Source organism: Colobus angolensis, unplaced genomic scaffold (assembly GCF_000951035.1).
Source record: "Colobus angolensis palliatus isolate OR3802 unplaced genomic scaffold, Cang.pa_1.0 Scaffold15, whole genome shotgun sequence".
In the NCBI taxonomy this organism is placed as follows: domain Eukaryota; kingdom Metazoa; phylum Chordata; class Mammalia; order Primates; family Cercopithecidae; genus Colobus; species Colobus angolensis.
The window spans coordinates 17,821,624-17,843,109 of record NW_012114599.1 but is presented as its reverse complement, the minus strand read 5'-3'; the positions used below and the strand labels follow the sequence as shown (position 1 = coordinate 17,843,109).

Below are 21,486 nucleotides of genomic sequence, written 5' to 3'. Positions count from 1 at the left end.
AGATCATACCCGGCTAATTTTTTTGTATTTTTAGTAGAGACAGGGTTTCACCATATTGGCCAGGCTGGTCTCGAACTCCTGACCTCAGGTAATCTGCCCGCCTTGGCCTCCCAAAGTGCTGGGATTACAGGTGTGAGCCACCAGGTCTGGATTAAAAAATCATTTCAATTTAACTTCTATTTGCTCTTTTTCATGAAATTACTTAAGATTATATATTAAACATGTATCAAGGAATAATTGTGAACACTGCTCCTCAAAACATCATAAATGAGACAGGGCTAGCCAAAACCTCACCAATTTATAAATATTATTGCTTTCTTTTTAGTAAAAGCTTGCCAAAAGTAATTTTCAATGAATTATAATAAAATGTACAGACAATGCTACATAAAAATTTGAAAGAACAGCTTTTTTGTTTAAAAACTTTGAATGAACTGCTCAAAGGCAAGTGGGCTGTGCATGATTTTCTTTATTAAATCATGGCTGCTATGAGCTATTTCTTTTGAACAACTATACTACATCTCTACTAATTCAGACCTAACAATCAGTATTTGACAGAACTAAGATGATCACTTTACCTATTCACATAGCTTATACATCTGGCAAACTAGGGCTGGATATTGGTTCATAGCTAGTAAATTAACTGTGTAAATAAAATGAGTGACTATTCCCAGCAAAACCTCTTGTAAGTTCACAGTTTCTTACAGAGTAGTATACTACTAAAGGAGTCTCAAGTTCCCAGGAAGTTTTTTTTTTAAGCTAATTTCAGAGCTGTCATTGAATTATTAAGAGTTAATATGCCTCAAACATCATATTAAATTCACTGTCAGATTCTAAAATATTTCAAATACCTTATCCTGTCAACGACAAATTATCCTTTCAGTAACCACAATTTTAACAAGTACAATAAAGAATTTATAATTACGAAATGATTAAAACAGATCAGAGGGCTTTGTATTTTTCTTAAGAATGCTCATCTCTGGGTTTTTTTTTTTTTTTTTTGTCTGAGACAGAGTCTCAGTCTGTTGTCCAGGCTGGAGTGCAGTGGCCGGATCTCAGCTCACTGCAAGCTCCGCCTCCCGGGTTCGCGCCATTCTCCTGCCTCAGCCTCCAGAGTAGCTGGGACTACAGGCACCCGCCACCTCGCCCGGCTAATTTTTTGTATTTTTTTTAGTAGAGACGGGGTTTCACCGTGTTAGCCAGGATGGTCTCGATCTCCTGACCTCGTGATCCGCCCGTCTCAGCCTCCCAAAGTGCTGGGATTACAGGCTTGAGCCACCGCACCCGGCCATCTCTGGGTTTTCAAAGAAATATTTAAAAACAAAATTATTTAACCTTCATAACTAAACATTTTACATGCCAAAGGGAAGGTAAAAATCAGATGTTCAAACAACAACGAAAAAGTATTGAAGTTTTCGGTAACCTATATAAAGTATAGTAAAATTCATCAAAAGTCAAATCCCTCATGAAATTGAGTACATAATAAGTATAAAAAGCAAATTACTTCTATCACAAAGCAATCAATTCTCAAGCTTCTCCAACTTAAAACAAAACTACATTACTTACGTAATAGACGGATCCACTTGTTTATAAGCATGGGCGGCACAAGACCCACAGTACGTATATCCTGCATGGCTACAAAACAAAATATTTTTAAACTTAATCATCAGATTCAAAATCAAGATATTCTAGAAAGAAAAACCTTTGAAATAAATACAGTAACTATGGTAAACACAACAGAATTGAGAGCGTACGTTAAATAACAATGTAGTTAATGATGTGACTTCTAAAAGAAATTAGGAAACACATGATCTATGCTGTGTTCTAATTCTAAACTTTAAAAATACTTTGTAATTTTTTTTTTTTTTGTCTGAAAGACAAATTTACAGGCGTTCAAGGTTTACTTGAAGTAGCTATGTAACACGATTATTGAGGTTGGTTTTTGGTGTTTTTTTTTGAGACAGAGTCTCACGTCGTCACCCAGGCTGCATGCAGTCGTGCAATCATGGCTTACTGCAGCCTCAACCTCCCAGGCTCAAGCAGTCCTCCTGCCTCAGCTTCCTGAGTAGCTGAGATCATACGCACATGCCACTATATCTGGCTCATTTGTTATTTTTAACAGACCTGAGTTCTATGTTGCCGAGGCTGGTCTTGAACTCCTGGGGTCAAGTGATCCTCCTGCCTTGGCCTCCCAAAGTACTGCCATTACAGACATAAGCCACCACACCTGACCTATAATTGAGTTTTTTTATACTCCTCTTCAGTAGCATTAGCAGACTATTACAGAAAAATGATAAACCAACAGGAAGTCAAGTCAGACCAAAACAAATACCCTACAACTATTATAACAACTCACTTCCTTCTGTGTCTTTAGAGATAAGATAAAGACAATTATTCTTATTTTCTCTCCATACTATTCTTCCCTTTCATCCTCTGGTCTCCGAATTCAGTCAATTCGCTTATCACCTACAGAATGACTGTTTCCTGGTCTCAAAAGGTATATGAAAAAATAGAGATATATCCACACAATGAAATACTCTTCAGCAATAAAAAGAAGTGAACTACTGACACTCAAAATAATTATACTTTTTTTTAAGGAGGTAAAAATAAATACGCTGAACGGAAGAAAGTCAAACAAAAATAGTTTATTCTGTATGATTCCATTTAAATAAAATTCAAGAAAATAGCAAGGCATGGTGGTGCATGCCTGTAGTCCCAGCTATTCAAGAGGCTGAGGCAGGAAGATTGCTTAAGCCAAGTTCCATATTATAGTGAGCTATGATCGCACCCACACTCCAGCCTGGATGACAGAGTGAGATACCATCTCTTAAAAAGATATATATATATATATATATATTCTAGAAAGGGGAAGGGGGGAAAAAGAGGTATAGAAAGGAAGAATTATAAGGGAACACAAGAAAACTTTTGAGGGTGATGAATATGTTCATTTTCTTGATTGTGATAGTTTTGCCCCATACATAGTTCAAACATCAAATTTTGTGCTTTATATATATTCTAGAAAGGGGAAGGGGGGAAAAAGAGGTATAGAAAGGAAGAATTATAAGGGAACACAAGAAAACTTTTGAGGGTGATGAATATGTTCATTTTCTTGATTGTGATAGTTTTGCCCCATACATAGTTCAAACATCAAATTTTGTGCTTTAAATGTACACACTTGTATGCCAGTCATATCACAACAAGGTTCTTTTTTAAAAATGGTCCTAATCTGAACTAGCTTAAGATACGAAAGGAGAAAATGAGAGTCACAGCAGTCTACCACAGCAATACAAGACAGTAGTGGTGTTTAATTGGGAGCTCAATAATATGGAACATACACTAAGCTCACTGAAATCAGTGAAGGCCTTAATTAATGGTAGTCACTCTAGCCCTATACCTCTGGTAAAGGAGCCTATAAAGTTGCCTCAAAACAGCAATATTCTCACAACCCAGTTCTGATCTTAGCCAGAAGGAAATTTAGTAGTCCTTTGGCTCAGCACACTCAGTTTTGATGTCACCCTGTGCTAATTTTGATACTAGAGCCTAACCAGGAGACCTATTTTATTCTGTTACAACTCCAATCTCTGAGTGCCTGAGACCTTACTACTCACTGCTTCAGATTCCTAACACCTGGTTCTTGATCTTAACTGGTTCTCTTACGAATTTAGAAGTATGCCATCTTGCCTGTTCATGTGGACCTTAAAACCACCTGGTCCATCTGGATCTGCCCGACTCTATCGCAAACCTTAGCAACATCTCAGATTTTCAACACTGCCTTGAAATTTTGCTCTCAGTTGTCACTCATATACCATCCCTTCACTTCCTAATCTTTACAGCTTAAACTGCTCCTTCCACCTTAGATCTGCTTTTCAGACTAGTTTCTCTTTGTCATTCTTAAATTTAAAGGCTCTAATCCCTAATCCATACTCTGATCTCTAAATCAACCTGTCTTTCTAGTCTGAGTCTCTCCCATTTCTACCAACCCTGTTCCTGACCAAGCTCAGTTCTTAACATCCAGAAAGTCTTCTTAGAAACACTGGATTCTTCCCATCACTGCATTCCACCGTGGGTGACTGAGCAAGACTTTATTTCAAAATTTAAAAAAAGACAAGAAAAGAAAGAATCATTGGATTCTTTACATATGGCTAGGACAGAAATAATAAGAGTACAAAGGACATTAAGGAAGGGCATGAAGACCAAAGGAAGAACATGAGCAAATGTCCAACTACATAAGGTAGATGAGAAAATACAAGACTGGCCAGAGTAGAGGAACAGAGTAATGATATGCCAGAGTCAGGTAAGGAAATAAGGGCTTGATAAAACAAGATACTGAAAAATGCTGTGGGCTCTTGGGCAGGGGTGTGACAATATCAAACTGTTATTAGTCTAGTACTGAAAAGCAATGGCACAAACTAGCAATTAGAGGCAGCAGGGTATTAACAGAAGCTCTCTTGAAAATTGTGGCAGTACTATACCTAAGCATGAGGTACTAATGTCATGGTCTGGAACTGTATCAGTGCTGGTGAGCAAAGAGAAGGGAATGCTAGAGTCTAAAAAAGAAAAAGTAACAAATCTCAGTGATTGAGCATGGGAGATGATGAAGAGGATAATGACAATAAAAGTAACATTTACTGACTACTTACTATGTATCAGGCATCTTCTATGTACTTCAAAGTATTAAATCATTTAATCCCCACACCAACCATACGAGGTAGGAATTATTATTATTCTCATTTTACAGATGAAGAAACTAAAACAGAGAGGTTAAGAAATTTGCTCAAGTTTACATAGATAGCCAGTGACCAAGTAAGGACTTAAGCCAGGACTGCCTGGCTCTAGAATACATACTGTTACCCACTATAAGAGATCTTTACATGTTTAAAGGAAGAAAGGAAGGAGTCTGTGGCATAGGAAAAGCAATAAGCCTGAAAACAAGAATTCTTACAGAGCCATACACCCTATAAAACTACAAGAAAGGATGAAACTTTTGAAAACACCATCAGCTAAGGTAAATACATGATTAACAATGCAATTCAGATTTCATGGTTTCAGTCCATTCGGAAGCTGAAGACTTCCAAGTCTGCTTGAAGTAAAGACAAAACAGTTACAGGGAGAGAAGGAGAGTCTTAACTTGAAAAGGTCTTAACTTCGAGGCTACACTGCAGAGTATTGAAAAAAAAAAATCTTTCAGTGCACTGTGCCTCTTTACCCCACCACAAAGAACTCTACTTCATCAAAGGAGGAAGAAGATAATAATCAAAGAAGATAATTTCTTGTACTTTCCTTTATCCTTGCCCAGAAACATTGTAATGAAGAAATTCAGAATAATAACCATCAAATCTCACTACAGATGCTGTTTTCCTACCCCTTCTCTTGCTAACAGAATCTACGATTCTACACATATGTGGAAACAATGTTTTATCAAGAAACCATTCACAATAAAGGAGGCTTCACTAAAGAAATGGCTAAAGTTTTTTCTTGTGTGCATAACAGCCAGAACAATGAAAATTTCAGCTCTACAGATATTCTAATATGCACTGTAAAAGTGTGTCCCACTTAGTTTTATTTTATTTTTATTTTATTTTATTTTTGAGACAGTCTCACTCTGTCACCCAGGCTGGAGTGCAGTGGCCCAATCTCAGCTCACTGCGACCTCCGCCTCCCGAGTTCAAGCTATTCTCCTGCCTCAGCCTCCCCAGTAGCTGGGACTACAGGCGTCCGCCACCACGCCTGACTAACTTTTCTTGATGGGGTTTCACCATATTTGCCAGGCTGGTCTCGAACTCCTGACCTTGTGATCCGCCCACCTCGGCCTCCCAAAGTGCTGGGATTACAGGCGTGAGCCACCACATCTGGCCTATCTCACTTAGTCTTTTAAAAGCTCTTAAAGTCCTTCATGCAAAAAGCCATCCCCAACCAGCTTTTCCAATTCACTGTTTCCCAACCTAACATATCATGAAGGCAAACACAAAATTATGCTTAATACCTACAACATTTTATTAGGCTAAAAGCTTGCCTCTAAAAAGTGATCCTTCTTTTAATGCTTTTGCTTCTCGCTTTGCTCCTACACAGCAGACCCTTTACATCAGCAAGACCAGTTCCTGACACCAGAATTTCTGTTTTTCCCTGTGGAGCTGCAATCAAGTGAGGATGCAAAGGCCATTCATTGCTCATGAACATTTACTGGTTAAGTGACAGTTTCCCACACAGCAACCTTGCAGTGTGGTTATAATTCAAATTCTTACCATAGAAAAATGAACAATTAACATCCTTCGATAGCTCAGCTGGTAGAGCGGAGGACTGTAGGGGTTTGAATATAGAAAAATGAACAATTACTACAGGACATGGATTTTCACTTGTTCATTCTGAGACCTTCAAGGTCACAGGTGAATAGTATAAACTGTCAATGCCAAGAGTCTACCACACATCTTATGTAAGGCTTTTCATCAAAGAGGATACAGGGAATAATAAAGGAATACTTAACTAGGATTCAACAAGGTCAGGTCCAATAGTCCTAGTTCTACTTAATAGTAGCAAAATGCAAAATAAAAAGATTGAACTAGATGAAATGAGAAGACTGAACCAGACGAAATGGGAAGATCTCCTCCAACAATAAGAAAAGTCACAAGATCTACTTAAGCTAAGGTAAGATCTAAAAAGCCAGAAACTAAATTAGAAAACTTCTCTGAACAGATGGGATCAACTTGATTGACAACTGGCCCTATATAATTCGCAAATGCAGCAGCTTCCACATTGCCTCTCTCAATTTTATTTTGCTGTACCTAGTCTTTTATTCTTTTATTTTGTAGGCATTGCTCAATGGCCTTCAAGATTCCTGTTTTGATAAAAAATATCTAAGTAGATAATTATGCCCAAAAAAAGTCCAAGTTACATAGTTATTATTCAGAATATTTTCTTTTTACATAATAGAATCTCATAAATATTAAATAGTCTGAGCTAAGGAGAGTTATTAAAGTTATTGAAGTCAAATAAGAATAACCATAATGTTGCGTATCTAGATATTTTTTATACTGTCATATAGGATTTGAGGCTTTGACATGAATATCCTATGGCTTAGTACAAACAATAATTAGACAAATAAGCTGTGCATCCTCAGTAACTTGAAGAACTAAATAATGTACGAAGATTCATTGTCTCATGATATCCAGTGGTAGAGCACTGTATAAGTATGCTTCACTATATACAAACTGGTCTTCTATATACATGCTTTTTAGCATTTACATTTTTTAAACTAATTTTTATATTAAAAGTAATACATGCACACAGCAAAAAAGTCAAACAATAAAGGGTACACAATGAAAAGTGAAAGTATCCTTTCTTCCACTCTACTCCTACTAGGTTAACTAATATCAAGTCAAACTCTTTCTAGGTTAACTAATATGAAGTATTTTAAATGTATAAGGGTGGCTTCAATATTCAAAGTACCTGTTTTATAGTAAAAAAAAAAAATTCATCATGTTAACCAATTATTTGATTATTTTTTATATTCAGTAAGTTTCTTAAGTGATGCATATCTGTACAACTTCATTCTAGGGGTTGCTGACATATTTCTGCATAGTGCAAAACAAGCAAGAAGATTGGTTTGAAGATATCTGGAAGTCATGTAGAAAGGCTTTTCAGACTTTTAGCTCAAGATCATTTCAACACATATCCCTGGGACACATACTGTCTCCTACACATCAAGGTAAGGTAGTTCTGACAACCACAGTACATTTCTAATCAAATTAATTTATTTTAAATCCTCCAAATGTGCCTGCCTTATGTCACATAGATTAGAATTCATTAAGACAGAACAACAGTTCTGTCAATATTTATTCTTTAATGATATTTATTCTATTTAATCTATATCAATATAAAAATGAACAATATTTTTAAGCACTTTCAAAAACTTGCCATTTTCATACAGCCTAATTAGTTACAACTATATCCAGGTTGTGAGTTTATTTAAGGTTTCCATGATATGATTTATGCCTATAAAGATTTAAAAAAAACTAAGAAAATCAAGTACTAGAGAGCTAACATTTATAAAACTTAAAGTAAGTTTTTGATTAATGTGATTTTTCTAATTACTATATAGCATAAGACCCTTTCATGCCATACAACAATAATTTCTTTTCTTTTTTTTTTTTTTTTTTTTTTTTTGAGACAGGGTCTCACTCCCATCACCCAGGCTGGAGTGCAGTGGTGCGATCTCAGCTCAGTGCAGCCCCAATCTCACGGGCTCAAGCAATCCTCCCATCTCAGCTTCTGGAGTAGCTGGGGCTGCAGGCACATGCCACCACACCCAGCTAATTTTTGTATTTTTTGTAGAGGGGGTTTCGCCATGTTGCCCAGGCTAGTCTCAAACTCCTGAACTCAAGCAATCTTCCCACCTCAGGCTGCCAAAGTGCTGGGATTACAAATATGAGCCACTGCACCCAGTAACAATGAAATATTTGTTTTCTACCTCAAAAAAAAGGTAACCTTGGAAAGGAAAATAATTACTTCTGGAAACCATATAAGATAAAACTTGGCTATATACGTTTACATTTATATATGTTTTTATATGTTTATTATAACATTTATTATACATTATATACAAAGTCAGTATGTAACAGAAACACACCAAAGCCAAAACTACTTTCAAATATCCATTTTAAAATCTGGGGTAACTTGAAAATCAACATATTTGTAATTTAGGCTAAAACATTCCATTTCCCAGGTCACTCCCAATGATTCCAATTTAAAATTAATTACAAGAAGGAAACAAGTCTGGCAACTTTTATATGAAGACTAACCTCAACTTAATTACATGTTGATTCAACTCAGCTCCCAAATTTAGAACAAGTTTTAACTGGAAAGGTAGCATACCATAATAGTCAAATACCAGCAAATTGATGAAATGAGAATAAAATGTCTCTTGTGAGTTATTATAAAGAAATTATTATTAATCCATTGTTTCTCACCTAATTAAGGATCTCACTTAGGTAAATGTCCCCTCTTATCCCTGCATCAATTTTTCTTCCCCTACTGACTCACTTCATATACAAACACTTTAAAATCTCACAAATGAAATAAAAATCCTCCTTACCATAGAGATATTATCCTATTTCTCTGTTTTACAGCAAAATTCCTCAAAAAACTATCTATACTTACATCTTCATTGCCCTCACCTCTCATTCTTTCCTGCTCATTCAACCTACTCCAATAACACTTTCATTTTCCACCACCCAAGAAAAGAAACTTTTCTTCTTAAGGTCACTAGTAATTTCCACATTGCCAAATCCAATTATCAATCCCCATCCTCACTGGCAGCATTTGATACAGCTGATCACTTTTTCCTCCCTCACACCTAAAAAGGTGGCTGGTCCAATGGCCTAGTCCTTGAAACTCTTCTCCTGTTTATCTTTATTTTATTCCCTAGGCAACCATACCCTCTGTGATGATATATACTAATAAAGCCCTTATTTCTATCTCAAGTCTGGTGCCTCTTTGTACTCTAGACTCATATAGCCAGCTGTCCATTCTAAATCTCCATTTGGACATCTAATAAGCACCTCAACACTAACAAGATCAAAACCAAAAACCTAGATTCTATATGAACACTTTAGAATCTACTCCATACTTCCACTTGTCTTCCTGTTATCAGTAAAAAGGTAATTCCATCCTTCTAGGGACAAAATTTAAGAATCATTCAGTCATGATATTTTAAACCATGTCTTTAAAAATATATTTAAACACAGGGTATCTCACTATTGCCCAAGCGGGAGTACAGTGGTACAAACAGACCATAGCTCACTGTAGCCTCAAACTCCTGGGCTCAAGGGATCCTCCTGCCTCAATCTACCAGGTGGCTAGGACTACAGTTGCATCCCACCACACCCAGCTAATTTTTGTAGAGATGGAGTCTTGCTTTGTTGCGCAGGCTGATCTCAAACTCCTGGCCTCAAGCAATCCTCCTGCTTAGGCCTCCCAAAGTGTTGGGATTACAGGCGTGAGCCACTGTCCCTAACCAAGTGTCATTCTTGACTCTTCTTCTATCTTGTTGGTCCAACCTTTAAAACATATCCAGAATACACTACTTCTCATCATCTCTGCCTCAATTCCGCAGTCCAAGTCACTGTGTCATCTCTTTTCTGTAATTGTAATTGTAAAGTAAGCCTCCTAAACTGGACTCCCTGTTCCCACACACTACAATATCCATACAGCAGCAAGAGTAATCCTTTTCAAACCTAAGTCAGATCATGTCATTCTACTGCTCAAAACTTGTCATGACTTGCCATATCACTAGAACAAAAACCAAAGTCCTTATGACTACAAAGCCTCTTCATGATCTAGCCCTCTGCTGCCTATCTCATCTACCAGTTTTCCCCTTGTACTGCCACTCCAGCTGCACAGGCCTCCTTGCTTCTCCTCAAACACACTAAGCATACTCTTGCCTCAGAGCCTTTGTGCTCGCTGTTCCTCAACCTGAAACCCTCTTCCCCCAGGTATCTGCACAGCTTGGTCTCTCACATCATTCAGACTGAAATGTTGCCTTACCAGGGAGTCCTTTTCTTACTAACCCTATATAAAATAGTAACTCCCTACCCATACTGTCACTCTCAATCCTCTATCTGCTTTATTTTTCTTCTTAGCACTCATCAGCACCTGACACAGAATATAATTATTTGTTTGCTGCCTGTCTTCCCTAGTACCAAAATGCTAGTACCACAAGAGTAGCAATTTTGATTTACTCAAAAAGCAGCACAAAGAAAAGCACTTGGCCTTTAGCCTGGTATGTAAATGACTAAATAAATAGTAGTAAGTCATTTGCTATAAGTTTTATAAAGATTAGTTCATTTAATCTTGTGTTAAAAGCGTTAAGGAAATACTATTATTATTCCACCTTTACCAGTGAGGAGCTGAAGTCCCAACGGATAAAAAAGGTGCATGTCACATAGCTTGGAAGTAGGAGTCAGGCTCCTGCACCCACTAAATGAGATCAAATTAGATACACAAATAAGGCATTTAACAAAATATTTGGTATATAAAATGCCTACCATTAATAGTAGGCTATTTATGTGTATTTACTATTTACTCATTTAATTCTGATATTGATTAAAAATGGCTATTACATATTGTCATCACCATTTACTATTTATCAGGGCACGCACCTTAACCCAATAGAAGTCACAAACAACATGCTATGAGATAAATGGCGCAGAGTAAACCTTCATTTTTCTCAGAAAAAATGTTACCATGTGTTTCAAACAATATGTTGTGAAGGTTAGCTCTGGAAACCAAATCAAAATTAGCTGAATTCATATCATACACAGACACACATCATTAACTGTGTATGTGCTACCTTGCAGTTCTAAAAAGCAAACTCTAAAATCCAAAGACAAAATAATCAGATTTTCTCAATTAAAAAAAGATACAATCTACCCCTCCTCAAAAATTAAGTTGCTATTCCATGTTGCACCATACTATGTTTAATATATCTTTTTCATTATAAATTAAAAATCATCGGGATTAAATTAGATCTCTTTAATATTTAAAATAGAACTTATTCATTTACAGCAATGACTACCGAAATTGGCAAGTTTACCTAATGCAAAACACCCTTTTCTTTAAAAGTCAGTTTTATTATCAAAAATACATTTTGAGCCGGGCACGGTGGCTCAAGCCTGTAATCCCAGCACTTTGGGAGGCCGAGGCGGGCGGATCACGAGGTCAGGAGATCAAGACCATTCTGGCTAACATGGTGAAATCCCGTCTCTACTAAAAATACAAAAAATTAGCCAGGCGTGGTGGCGGGCGCCTGTAGTCCCAGCTACTCGGAGGCTGAGGCGGGAGAATGGCATGAACCTGGGAGGCAGAGCTTGCAGTGAGCCGAGATCCGGCTACTGCACTCCAGCCTGGGCGACACAGCGAGACTCCGTCTCAAAAAAAAAAAAAAATACATTTTGAAATTACTGCATCTCAGGAACTAAAGTAGCCAATTCTTTTTTTTTTTTTTTCTTGTTTTGAGATAGTGTCTCACTCTGTCACCCAGGTTGGAGTGCAATGGCATCATCTGGCTCACCACAACCTCTGCCTCCCAGGATTAAGCGATCCCCCCACCTCAGAACCCCACCACCGCCACCCCCCGTAGCTTAGCTGGGACTATAAGCGTACTATCACACCCAGCTAAATTTTGTATTTTTAGTAGAGATGGAGTCTCACCATGTTGCCCAGGCTGGTCTCAAACTCCTGACCTCAAGCAATCCTCCCACCTTGGCCTCCCAAAGTGCTGGAATTACAGGCGTGAGCCACCACACCCAGCCAAAGTAGCCAATTCTTTTATCCTTAAGTTACAGTGAAAACCCACAAGAATTGTGAAAATTACTGAATACAATTTCTTCAGCTCAATACAGGCTTTAGTTTTTAATTTTTAGTTCAATCTGTAGATACTCATTTACTAAAAATAAACATACAAAAAAGATTTTAAGTAGACTCTTAAAAGTTACAGTGCAGGCCAGGCGTGAGAGAGAATGAGGCGGGTGGATCATTTGAGGTCAGCAGTTTAAGACCAGCCTGGCCAACATGGTAAAATCCCGTCTCTACTAAAAATACAAAAATCGGCCAGGTGTGGTGGCACAGGCCTGTAGTCCCAGCTGCTCAGGAGACTGAGGCAGGAGAGTCACTTGAACCCCAGAGGCAGAAGTTGCAGTGAGCCGAGATCGTGCCACTGTACTTCAGCCTGGGCGACAGAGGGAGACTCCTTCTCAAAAAACAAAACAAAAACAAAAACCAAAGACTTACGGTGCAATAATGGCTCTAGCAGGTCTTTTTGTAGACTGTACTTGAGAAAGCCAACCTTCTAGCTGTGCATTCAGCTGCGGTCCTATAAAAAGACAATGACAAAATTAGAGCCAGCAAAGCAATGTACTACAGATAACCATACATGGCATAAAGCCCTCACTGAATTTACGTGGGACTATACTAGCTTAATGAGCAATAGGATCATCAAGCTATTATGTTAGTGGGGACGTTAATGTTTGAATTTACCAACTGCACAGTCTCTAACAAGCCATACGAAAAGGCCAAATTCTGACCAAACAAAATTTGCTTTTATCGATTTACTTATTTACAGCTGTCTTCATTTCAGAGCAATACAACGTGATTTACAAGTTGAGGCAATATTTAAACAAAATAAAACAGGAAGCAGAAGACTCTCAGTATATGAAGAGAAAATAATTGAGTATGTTATAGAGCACCAAAATCTGCTCTACAGATTAATCACTGAAATGACATCCACAGAAGATGATCTTTTTGAGATATGTGTATTTACTATTGATCTATTCTTCCCTCCCACTCCAGTCCCCTATTCTCACAATGAAATCGATAACCAGTAACTACACTACCTTAAAAATCTCAATTTCAAGGATCTCAGCTTCTTTACTCAATATACTATACAGATCTTTCCAATTCACTACCAGAAACCTGTTAACTCCAACAGACCCTACAAATTTTTCCACTCTCCTTCGTTTCTCTTTACTTCTTACCTAGCCTGAGACTCAAAAATCCATCAACACAATCATTTCCTTGCCTGTGGACTCACTCCTCTGCTCCTCTCTTCCTCCATCACAGTCAAAACATAGTTTAAAACCAACTTTCCACTTAACTCAGTACTTTTACCTGAATAGCTGAACGAGACTGAAGAGAAATACAACCATATAAACTTTAAAATAATAACCATAAATTTCAGCAGACCCCTGAAATGCTCGGAAATCCTATCACATTAACGTAGTGAATCTGCTCTCCTATCTTTTAGAGAATTAACTCATAGCTTCTCTCTTCACCTTAACCCTCAATACTTCCTTCATCCCCTTATCACTTCCAGAAGATAATTGATACTTTTCATTTTGTCAAGGAAAAACAATCAGAAGTTGGCCCAAGACTTTCCCAGTTTAAGCACTGGAAGTCCTGCATTCTGAGAAACTGCTAAATCACAAGCAAACCTGGATGTTGGCCACCCTAAATTCAGAAGATAACTACTTCATCTTCCCACCACTTATTCTGCTTTCCCTCCTATTCCAACAAATTGTCTTTGTTCCTATCAAGAGTCAAACAGTATTTCTGTACTGGACCCCATTATTTTTTTCTTTCTCAAGGATTCTGCTCCCATAACTATTATAGGTCTCCTATACCAATTCTTCCCTTTTTACTTGATTATTATTAGCATGCAAATGTGTCATACTAACACTGATTGATTTCCCTTCAACTACCTCTCCATTTTGTTGGTTCCCTTTACAACAAATTTTCTTGAAGAGATGTCCTCACTTCCTTCCACCGCTTGCCATGCATTCTTTCTTTTAAAACTTTTAATCATTAAATATTTAAACATTACAAAAGAATCTAGGTAATAATATAACACACACATACCCACTGCCTAAATAAATTAAATCTTAACATTCTACCTTATTTACTTAAGATTTTCCTTGGTTAAGACGTAAATAGATCTCTTGCTGATCCCTTTGTACACCTCCCTCCTTAGAGGTAACCACTTCCTGATTTTGATGTTTATTATTCTATTCTACTTTCACTGTATATGTATCAATAAACAATACATGGTATTGTTCTGCATGTTTTCAAATGTTGTATCAATATATTGTACATATCCTTCTTCTGCAACTTGCTTTAGTAATTCAACATTGTTTTTGAAAATTACTTAAGTTGACATATGCTGCCCTAAATCATTCATTTGCAAAGCTGTATAGTATTACACTATATGAATATAGCAAAATTTATTCACTTTCCTACTTACAAATATTTTGGTTGTTGCCAATATTTCACTATTAATACATACTGCCGCAAGTATCCTATGAACAAGTGTTAACAGTTTCTCTAAAAGTAAAAGTGCTAAATCAGAGGGTGTACTCTTCTTCAATTCGACTACAACATTGCTAAGTTGCCCACTAAGGTAGCTGGATCAACTTATCCATCAGTATACAGGCAAATGAAAATTTAAAATAGGAGGCCTAAATCTACCTGTACTCCCCCACCCCTTTTACTTAGAGGATTTTCTTTCAAAACCTGGTAAATTCTTTCTCTGCCTGCTTAGAGATGTATGTAAATCTTTGTAAAAGCTAGCCAGCAGCCCAAAACTGCCTTTCTCAAGAACCTTATAGCCATCTCTTTCAAATGAGATCATCAAGAGAGATGGCACCCTTATCTCCCAGTTTCTGTGGAAGGACAGGGTGCCTAACTTTGGCAGGCCATCTAGTTCCAAGTTGTAAAATTATATCCTGTCATAAAGATATGAGTTCATTTTTCCTTTAGAAAAAGCCAATTCATTCACACAAAAGTTTGCTCCAGTTACCAAGTGAATTTAGGATAAACTATGTGTGACAAATGATGGTATCATGTCCTGTTACTTGAACACTATTTACTATTTATCTTGAGAACATTTATGTAATGGGTTGCATCTACTTCACTACATGTAAGGGTGAGCATTCTTTTGGTCTTTGCAATCTTTTATCAGATTGTTTGTGATACACATGTCATTCTGGTTTAATACTTATTCAAAACTGAAATTGTTTCCTTTTTCTTCTGCCTTTGAAGAGATGTTTTCTGTGGCAAGCTGATTTTGGTTTTAATTGTATTTCATCATTGCTAACACAAGCAATAGTTAAAGGTTCCCATTCCTCTACATCCTTGCCAATATTTGATACTGTTAGGATTTTTCATTTTTGTCAATCTGAGTATGAAATGGTATTTATTCCTTTTTTTTTTAATTTGTATTTCAATAACATGCACTGAAATTAAGCATCTATTGATTTTGGAAATCCTTCTGTATATATTTAGAACGCTACACATAAACAGGTCAAGTAAATCTGTAAACTGCCAAAGTACAAAAAAAAGTCTGACTCAGTGATTAAACGATGGAGTTCATCTTAAAATCGGAATTTAAGAACAGTTACCAAAAAACTTATACAAAGTAATTTCATTATTAACTTAAGAAAAAATAAGTCACAAGTCACATAATGATGTTTCGGTCAACAATGAACCGCATATTCCATAGTGGTCCAATAAGATAACAATACCGGGCCTGGTGCGGTGGCTCATGCCTGTGATCCCAGCACTTTGGGAGGCCGACACAGGCGGATCGCCTGAGCTCAGGAGTTCAAGACTACCCTGGCCAACATGGTGACACCCCATCTCTACCAAAAATACAAAAAACTTCCACAACACAGGAAGTTTACAAAACCAATGTGAAAAACAGATAAAAGCAAAGAAAATACACCTGAATTCATCCACCCCACTGCCACCAACCTCACTTATCTTTGAATAAGATAATTAAGCATATCTATTTATTACGTATGATTGCTTAATTACCTATATAAAGTGTCAAGTAAAAAGGCGAATCTGAGTTCTTTCACAGAGACTAGCCAATACTTAGCAATATGGTATCCTTGATACATGAAGGATGTAGAAATATGTGCTTTGGTTTTCAAATACCACTGGATTTGAAGAAACACGGATAAATGGAAAAAGAAAAAGCATTGCTAAATCCTAGCAAAACTACTAAATGTTTGCGTGATCCTGCCCTTAAGAGGGATAAATGGGCATCTACTTTTTTGGATAAAACAGTAAAAGTAGGTTCCCAAAGAATTAAGCTGAGGTATTTCCTCAAGAAATAAATAATAAACAATGAGCTGTAGGAAATTCAGTAACACTTCTATTTGAATGCCACTTGACTCAAAGAATATTTTCCAAGTAAGTTTATTTGCATGGTGACAAAACCAGACACTAAATGCGCGCGTGCACACACACACACACGCACACCTACTTTTCAATAATTCTCTTGCAACTATTAGTAGAACCATTCTAAAATAAGTTAATCAACTAAGCCAAATTGGTTTCCTATACTTCTCTATTGCTGTTTAGCCTGCTCCTCCTCCTTACTCTAGACAAAAGTCATGTGTTCTATAAACTCTTTTCAAACTTAATATGAGTATGAACCACCTGAGAATCTTGTTGAAATGCTGATTCTGATCCTACAGTTACAGAGTAGGGCTGAGATTCTGCATTTCTAACATGCTTCTCAGCTGAGCAATGTTGCTGGCCTAGAGGCTATACTCCAGCAACCCATCTAGATCAATAGCTGTCATGGAATTTGCAAATCCGTATGTATACAAAGTTTCCTCTAGAGATAAAACGAAGGTCTAGATAAAGAAAATATCTATTTCAGATACCAGGACAAGCTGGTAAGAGAAACATTTCTCCACAAGGGAGCCTTCCAGTATTGCTCAAACTATTCTACAAACGTAGGTTAAAGAATGACCAACTGCCACAACCTTTTTCCATTCTTTTATAGGTAATACCTGCCTATTAGCACAATAAACTCAATCCCACATGGTTGGGTATAAGGTTAACAAGAAGCAACACATAAAAAGCCAAATATAAGTAAGGCTGCTGTCACCCAGTATTTGATTATTAATCATTCTGTGAAATATGTTCAAATCAAACTAAGAAACTGATCTATAGTGAGAAATCTATAAATAATAAGATGAATAAGTCAGAAGTTTTTAAACAGTGGTTCCTGGATCTCTGATTTTCATAGGCCAATAAAATTTCAAAAGACGGCGCAGTGGCTCACACTTGTAATCCCAGCATTTTGGGAAGCGGAAGCGGGTAGATTATTTGAGGTCAGCAGTTTGAGACCAGACTGGCCAACACGCCGAAACCCTGTCTCTACTAAAAATACAAAATTTAGCCAGTAATGGCACAGGACAGGAAAGGACGGGACGGGAAAGGAAGGGACGGGAAGGGACGGGAGACGGCAGGGAAGGACGGGGCGGGGCGGGGAAGGGCGGGGCAGGAAAGGGAAGGGAAGGACAGGAAAGGACAGGACAGGAAAATCAAATAATGCAAATTTTAAAAATTTTAAAAAAACTTATTCAGACAAGTATTATCATATAACTCTTGTGCTTATAAAAAATACAAAAGCAAAATAAATAAGGTATTCTTAAAATTTTCCTCAACATTCACAATCTGATCATTAAATTGCTTTTTACTTAGAGTCATCAGTAATCCTTGTTTTTCCGTAGTATCGTCCTTTATACCATTAAGAGAATTCATGATTCAACATTTTTTTGAAAGTGTTTCTCTATTGCTTTGGGACTCTCTTCCAAGCTGCTGACAAATATTGCCCACGTCTCAATGCAGTCCCTTTCTTGATCTTACCAAAACGTATCACTGAATGATGTAACAGAAGGTTTCAGAAAACAACCCAGGGATTGTACACCTTCCGTAACTGGTATTTAACTAGTATGTTGACTGAAACATCAATGGGGTGACTTTGTGCAGTCAGTCATATCAACAGGATTAACTACCAAATTCACATATGAACAGGCAGTGACAACTATTTTCCAAATGACAATTTTAAGTTGCCACTGACTGGAAAACACATCTCAATTTCAGAAATGAAAAAATGTGGGAAAACGTACATCTTAAAATTCATGAAATATACTACCACTATGAAAACTCCACTCACTATGATGTTCTGATATTCTTAATTTCAATGCAAAACAGTGAAAAATTCATCAAAAACCAGCATTTGGGAACCACTGTTTCTCACTACAATGAAAAGTGTTTCTGAGAAGCCTTACCAACTACAAAATCTCATTTAGTTTTTATTTTTATTGAGACAGAGTCTCACTCTGCCACCCGGACTGGAGTGCTATGGCACAATCTCGGCTCACTGCAACCTCCACATCCCGGGTTCAAGCTATTCTTCTGCCTCAGCCTCCCGAGTAGCTAGGATTATACGTGCCTGCCACCACACCCGCCTAATTTTTGTACTTTAGTAGAGATGAGGTTTCATCATCTTGGTCAAGCTGGTATTGAACTTCTGACCTTGTGACCCAACCACCTCGGCATCCCGAAGTGCTGGGATTACAGATGTAACCCATCGCGCCCAGCCTCATTTAATTTTAAAAATAAGTAACACTTCAGCAGCTTTCTCCAAATCCTTTCTCTCATTACTAATGCCCTACTATGATCACACACTTGGAATTTATTGCTATGCTTTTTACAAAATTCATATCCTATTTTTAGATACATCTCAAGGGATGTTGTTTGTTTTTATGTATCTGATAGGGCTCCTCACACAGAAAATAGCATGCCCTTGGTACAGCACTTTAGCGAGTGCAAGAATTGTCACAGCAAGTCTGATCCAAAACCTATCCAGAGCAGTACTGTATCAAATCAAAACAAATTTAAAAAGTTAAAATTAAAATATAAAATCATGCTGTGAAAAACACTGATTGTTCACCTTGATACAAACCTCAAAGGTTAGGCCAAATCCAAATATCTTAGATTCCTTATTATCTACTAATTTATGTAAACATTTTAAGTATTTATTTACATTTTTGGCTACACTGTACTTCAGAACACAATGGCAGAGGGCAATTAACAATCCCAATAAATAATCTTTAGTGTGTATCAACCACCTCTTAGATTTGGCCAACTGGAAATCACTTACTACGTTTCTGTCCATTCATATATAGTTTCAAAATTTTCATAGAGCTAAAACCAATACCATTGGCATTTCATACCTAAAAGAGCTACAAATTTGGAGGATCACAGTCTACTTCTTCCAGATCATTTACAAACACCTCATCTGAAAACGGGTTTAGCACTGATTCCTGTAACAGTCCATTAATTTGGATTCTCTCTTCCTACCCCTATTCACTGTTTATAATTTCCTAGCTCTGTCAAATGCCACCAAATACTTTTATAATATCTGATTATAGCATCTTATCTAAACTATTTTTAAGATCAAAATATTTATTTTTGCTCACTATTTTTTCATTAGAAAAAAAGCGTGCTCAGTACAGAAATTTGAGGAACATGGATGAGGGGAATCACAATCCCATAATTATTAAAAAAATCACCAAAATTAATATTTTCCAAATTTCCTTCTAGTCTTTAAGATGATATATAATTCTGTAGCCTACTTTTATTTATATAACATTCTAGTGTATTTCCCTGTATTATAAACTCTTCAAAGACACTGTATGATTAAATATTTCCTAATGTGAATGGATCACTGTTTCCTTACACATTAATATAAAATCATTGGGTTGTTTCCAATTTTTGAGTTATTAGAAACAATTCTGTAATATGTATCTATACTTATAAAGCTTTTTCCATATTTAAGATTATTTCTGGCCAGCACGGTGTCTCACACCTGTAATCCCAGCACTTTGAATTTGCTGGGCGTGGTGGTCGCACATCTGTAATCCCAGCTACTCAGGAGGCTGAGACGGGAGAATCACTTGAACCTGAGAGGCAGAGGTTACAGTGAGCTGAGATCATGCCATTGCACTCCAGCCTGGGGAACAGAGTGAAACTCTGTCCCAAAAAAAAAAAAAAAAAACCATGATTATCTCCTTCTGAGATTCTCAGAAATGGACTTACTATGTAAATCAGTATGAACTTTCATAAGATTTTTTTTTTTTCCCCTTTTTTTGAGACAGAGTCTCACTCTGTCACCCAAGCTGGAATGCAGAGGCACGATCTTGGTTCACTGCAACCTCCACCTACCAAGTTCAAGCGATTCTCCTGCCTCAGCCTCCTGAGTAGCTGAGATTACAGACGTGCGCCACCATGTCCAGCTCATTTTTTGTATTTTTAGTAGAGATGGGGTTTCACCATGTTGGTCAGGCTGGTCTCAAACTCCTGACCTCAAATGATGTGCCCGCCTTGGCATCCCAAAGTACTGAGATTATAGGTGTGAGCCACCATGCCCAGCCCCTTTATAAGACTTTGATACATATATTCAAAATGTTATCCAAAACTGCATCCATTCCAAATGATGCATGACAAGGCCTATTTCGCCATAATCTTGCTACTCTCCTCCAAATAATATTTTGAAAAATTAACTCATTTAACCCATGCTCCCATTTGATAAAATTAAAATCTAACGTCCCACTCCTCAATGATATTTGGCATTTTGAAATAAGTTCAATATTATGATTTCTTAAAATCAAAGCCATTTTAAATTCTAAGACAAAGGTATTTTGACTTCTAAGATATTTATTTGCTACTTGGGACACGTATAGCAACATGATTGTTGAGTCTTCTTGCCAGCCACAAGTTATCCATCACTAACACAGAGGGAACAACTAGTATCTATCAATCTTCACAGAAGACAAACCAATTTCAACACCAAGCTTATTGTGCTGCACTATGGTGTTATTTTAAATTATCCACAATCCTGAAAATGTTTACACGCTCCTGCCTTTAAATCTTCTTAACTAATGGGGTATGATTTTTCATCCTTTCAGAAATCATAATTCTTGGCCAGGCTTTGTGGCTCATGCCTATAATCCTAGCACTTTGGAAGGCCGAGGTGGGAGGATCACTTGAAGCCAGAAATTCGTGATCAGCCTGGTCAACATAGTGAGACCCCTGTTTAACATACCAAGACCTTATCTCTATTTTTGTAAAAATTAAATT

The 21,486-nt window shown here is 37.1% G+C and overlaps 1 protein-coding gene across 4 annotated transcripts in view; it reads right to left on the bottom strand.

Moving 5' to 3' along the window:
- MEMO1 (mediator of cell motility 1) overlaps window positions 1-21,486 on the bottom strand; it is a 154,728-nt gene that overhangs the window by 70,315 nt on the left and 62,927 nt on the right. For 3 of the 4 annotated variants that reach the window (XM_011936008.1, XM_011936010.1, XM_011936007.1), the window contains 2 exons: window positions 12,781-12,862; window positions 1,564-1,632 (listed from right to left, as the gene is read on the bottom strand). In XM_011936008.1, the coding sequence (XP_011791398.1) occupies window positions 1,564-1,632; window positions 12,781-12,862 (151 nt within the window). The remainder of the gene's footprint in view (window positions 1-1,563; window positions 1,633-12,780; window positions 12,863-21,486) is intronic. The other variant, XM_011936009.1, reaches the window with a different exon arrangement.